This window comes from Etheostoma cragini, chromosome 13 (genome assembly GCF_013103735.1).
Source record: "Etheostoma cragini isolate CJK2018 chromosome 13, CSU_Ecrag_1.0, whole genome shotgun sequence".
NCBI classification, from domain to species: Eukaryota; Metazoa; Chordata; class Actinopteri; order Perciformes; family Percidae; genus Etheostoma; species Etheostoma cragini.
Genome location: NC_048419.1, coordinates 25,115,337 through 25,119,536, shown reverse-complemented (window position 1 = coordinate 25,119,536; position 4,200 = coordinate 25,115,337). Strand labels below are relative to the sequence as shown.

At 40.3% G+C, this 4,200-nt stretch overlaps 1 protein-coding gene across 1 annotated transcript in view; it reads left to right on the top strand.

Annotated features, from left to right (window-relative positions):
• The first annotated feature begins 3,380 nt into the window (after positions 1–3,380).
• Positions 3,381–4,200, top strand: part of rars1 (arginyl-tRNA synthetase 1) — a 25,000-nt gene continuing 24,180 nt past the window's right edge. Inside the window, exon 1 of the mRNA XM_034890004.1 lies at positions 3,381–3,563. Within this exon, the coding sequence (XP_034745895.1) occupies positions 3,519–3,563 (45 nt within the window). The 5' untranslated portion in view covers positions 3,381–3,518. The remainder of the gene's footprint in view (positions 3,564–4,200) is intronic.

Here is a 4,200-nt window from a genome sequence, read left to right as displayed (position 1 = left end):
TGGACGTCCCTCCACCTAGTCCTGGGTCTTCCCCGAGACCTCCTCCCAGCTGGAATGTCCCTCCAACTAGTCCCGGGTGCAAGTAAATTGGTATGCTATGTGTTTATTTCAACCAAAACTAGAGTTGTGATGGTTGGGGAAGTGCTAAGACGACCCAATATAGCTTTTTACAGTTTTAATTTGTTTTCTGTTGAATTTAGATGAAGTGTATTTTACGATGCTAAAATCACTGATTATTTACATGGAGTCTGGTGTGTTAAGCGAACCCAATTTCTGGATGTTTTATTTGTTTAAAAAAGGGATCTCACTCTTTAACAGAAAGGTCGACCTGCTTAGAAATCCTTTCCCTGATGTTGTCAGACGCTTAGAATAAAAATCTGAGTCTGTCAGCGACAAAACAAGCACGTTTTGTGAAGGTAAAGACAAGCTGGACCGTTGCATTGCAGCTTGTTTTGCGGCCAACTGCAGCGATCTCTCTTAATAAAGGACCAATGTCAAAGATTGTTGTTCCCATCTGTCACTTAGACACACAAACATATGAGAACAGGGTCCAGGTTAACAAAAAACAGCCCTTAGTGCTGTGACGATAGGCTACATCGATCCCGATCGACTCAATGACTCGGAGCCTTTAAGTAATATATGTCACGTTGGGATGTAAAGACCATTTACAGCAGTAGAACATGTCAGGCAGTATTAGCATAACAGCATGATCATCTACAATGATTTCCAGACTTTTCACTGATCCAAATTCACCCGGAACTTTAGTTTCTGATGTTGTTTTCGTCTTATTTTTCCCGTGTCTCTGTATATTTTACGAAGACCTCGAGATGACCTCGACGCCCCCCTTTCCCTCCACTAAATCGCTCCGTCGAGCCACAACAAACCGGACCAACTTTAAAAGAAGAGCGAGTTCTGATGCGACTGTTCAGACCGAGGCCACAAAACCCCAAATCTACCAGTCCCAAAAAAGTCACACAACACACTGTCTCAACAGTTGTGTGGATTTCTTTAGTCCACGTGTGTTCGAGTCCCGCCACAGAAGCAGTCGGATGTGGTTCCCTTCGCCGTTTTTTTGGTTTTTAGCGCTGCGTCATGCAGATGTGCTGCAGCAGGAACACTGTGAAATGAATAAGAGCCTTTTGGAGTAGTGTGTGAGAGAGTGTGCCTTTTTGGAAAAACAACATGTAAAAAAACAAAAAACAACATGTACATTATTATTATTTTTCTTCTTTTGTGTTTTTTTGTGTCCTGAATGTCCAAACATGGCCGCCGCCGCCTGTCGTGTGATCTGTTGATCTGTAAGACGCTGGACATGTAGAGAAATGTTTGCATTTATTTTTCCTAATGTAAACTTTGTTGTTGTTTTCCTGTTTTTTTCGGACCGTCTGTGGAGTCTGAGGAGCCGCCCGGTCCAGTTTTAACGTCCGTGAGACTTCGTCCCGAGAGACCGGATCTTGTTTAGACTCTACATTTAAAAAAAGACTCATTCATACATGGATGAAGGGATGGAGTTGTTTTTTTTAATATGAGAAATCACGAGAAAACACACAAGCTCTTAGTCAAAATTAAGTTGTTTTTCATCATGTAAGTTGTGATATTTAAGAGTATTTCCCCCTCATTTGATTAAATGTTGTGTTTTTTTCCCCTAATGAACCGGCCATGAGGAACGTACAGCATGTATTTATTGCACTTTGTGATTTGGGGGGGGGTGCTTTTCCTGTTTTTCTTTTTAATCCCGAAAAAAAAAGAAGCTGTGAATTTTAATTCTCACACACTGTACTATCGACCAGAGTTGTAAATATCTCACCAGCGCACACACACACACACACACACACACACACACACACACACTACCAAACAATATGTTTTGTAGTTTCACAACAAACAAGAAATAAAGTCCTTTTCTTTCTTCTATTTTGATGTCCAGAAACAACAATTTGTGTACTTTTTTTGATATTTTAAAGGATTTGTACACATGACAACGGTCATTTTGGGACTGTACACACATTCTGGTGGTCTGACTTTTGTGGGAGACCAAGAACGGGTCTTTCATGTTATTCCAGCTCTTTCTTTTTAAGATGTATGTTAACATTTATAACAATGGGTCATAAAGGTTAGTGTGGTGCACGTGTGTCCAACTTGAGGCCCGAGGGCCAAATGCGGCCCCACAGGTTTTGATCTGCCCCGCATTTAAATTTAGTTTCACAATTAATTTAGACCTACCTGGTTTTTGACGCTTTTTTCCAAAGTGTTTGGTGCCTATAATGTATACATATATATAGTTTTTTACATTTTTGATGCCTTTTTCAACAGTTTTGATGCCTTTTCTGGCAGTTTATGCACCTTTTTAATTAAATAGGCACTTTATTTTAAAGTTTTTGACAATATACTCAATGTTTTACCACTTTATTTTGCAGGTTTTTTACACTTTTTACGATGTTTTTATCACTTTGCCAAACCATTTTTGGCAAGTTTTTCGGCATTTCTCCAACTTCTTTGGTGTTTTTGTTAAATGCATTTTGTCGCTGGCTGAGAAACCTTTTTTTGCCAAACATTTTTGGGGCTTTATGAGGCCCAAAATGTAAAAGAGAAGACTTCAGTATATGAGACATGCAATAATACAGTCAAAAAATATTTAATATTTTATAAATATTTGACTTTTTCACTTAAATAAAAGCATGTCTGGCCCTGGGAGTGATTCTCATTTTCTTCAGTGTGGCCCTAAAGGAGACTGAGTTTGGCCCCCCTGGTTTGGTGGGCTTGATTTTTGTGTCATAATGGAACCGGTTTTGCCAGATACCGGACTCTACACTCCACTGAGTGGGCCGTTTTTTACGGTCGGAGCCACAGATAGCCTTTATTATTAGACTCACGGTCCGTTTAATACCACAACAACAACAAAGATTCAGATACACAAGACAGACACCAGTTAAATAAGACCGCTATACCAGTAATCCCATAAGGGGGACGGGTATCACAGCACTGAACCTCGGGCCAATCAGATGGGAAATGACTGAGTTACCAGAAGAATTTAGACCATAGACCATCAATATATATACAGTCTATGGTCGGGATTCCTTATTAATGATTACTGATTGAAACATTGCCTCTAACCACTAGATCTTTTGCTTAAGGACCAATACTGAGCCAAAAAGGTTGGCTGCAAACAATGTATTGGATTTTATGTAAATCATGTGTTTTTTATGTAAAATGTTGATCTAAAAAGTAATTATAGTTGTCAGATGTATTAAAGGCAATACAAAGTACAATATTTACCTATGAAGTGAACGCAGATGTCCTGTAGTGTTTATTTAGCCATGTTCCTACCACATACACAAGGTGGCGCTGGTTAGTCAACCGCCTTTAAACCCAACAACGAAGAAGAAGAAAATGACGTTTCCAGTACCGGAAGTGTACTTGGAAGTTGTGGACTTCTTCCTCCCCTCGCTGTTAGTTTCATCAGCCACGAGATTCCTCATCCAGCCGACTGCCAAGCCTCTGCCGGGTGTTTCAGAGAGATGGGAGACCCTATAACCGAGTACACGACCCGGCTAGAACAACAGGTATCCGGCAGGCGCGTGCGGAGCGTTAGCCGACGTTAGCTAGCATGCTAAACGTGTGTTTTCACCGATCAACTCAGCGCCAAACTTCACTTCACAAACGTTCAATTTAATGTACTTCCGCTTTACAGGAACATAACTACACCGATCAAAATAAAGTCTGCTTAGTATGTAGTAGTATCCCCAAGTCTTAAATTCGGCTAACAGTCCTTAGACCGAAAACACTTATTTTATTTAAAAAGAACAAAAAACCTTAACGTTACGTCGCCGTTCATCCCGCTGTCTTTAGCTAAGTGACAGCGAGTCCTGAGTGTTTTTATCAGTACAAAGCTTTGTGTCTTATCACTATGGACGTCGTAGTTGTGAGTCATCATTTTTTTGAAAGTTTGTCATTATTGAGTGATACAAAATCATTATTTTTAAGATACGGACTCATTATTTTAATTTTTTTTCATTATTTTGAGATACACAGTGATTATTTTCGAGACATTGAATGCTATGATTTAATCACACGTGCACTAAGCTGAGGTTTACGTGGTGGTGAGAGGACAGTTTGGTGTGTAAGGGGGGTTCGGGGCCCTCTGGTGGTCCTGCGCGTGACACTGGGGGGTCACCATGCAGGAACAAGGCTAGTTTCATC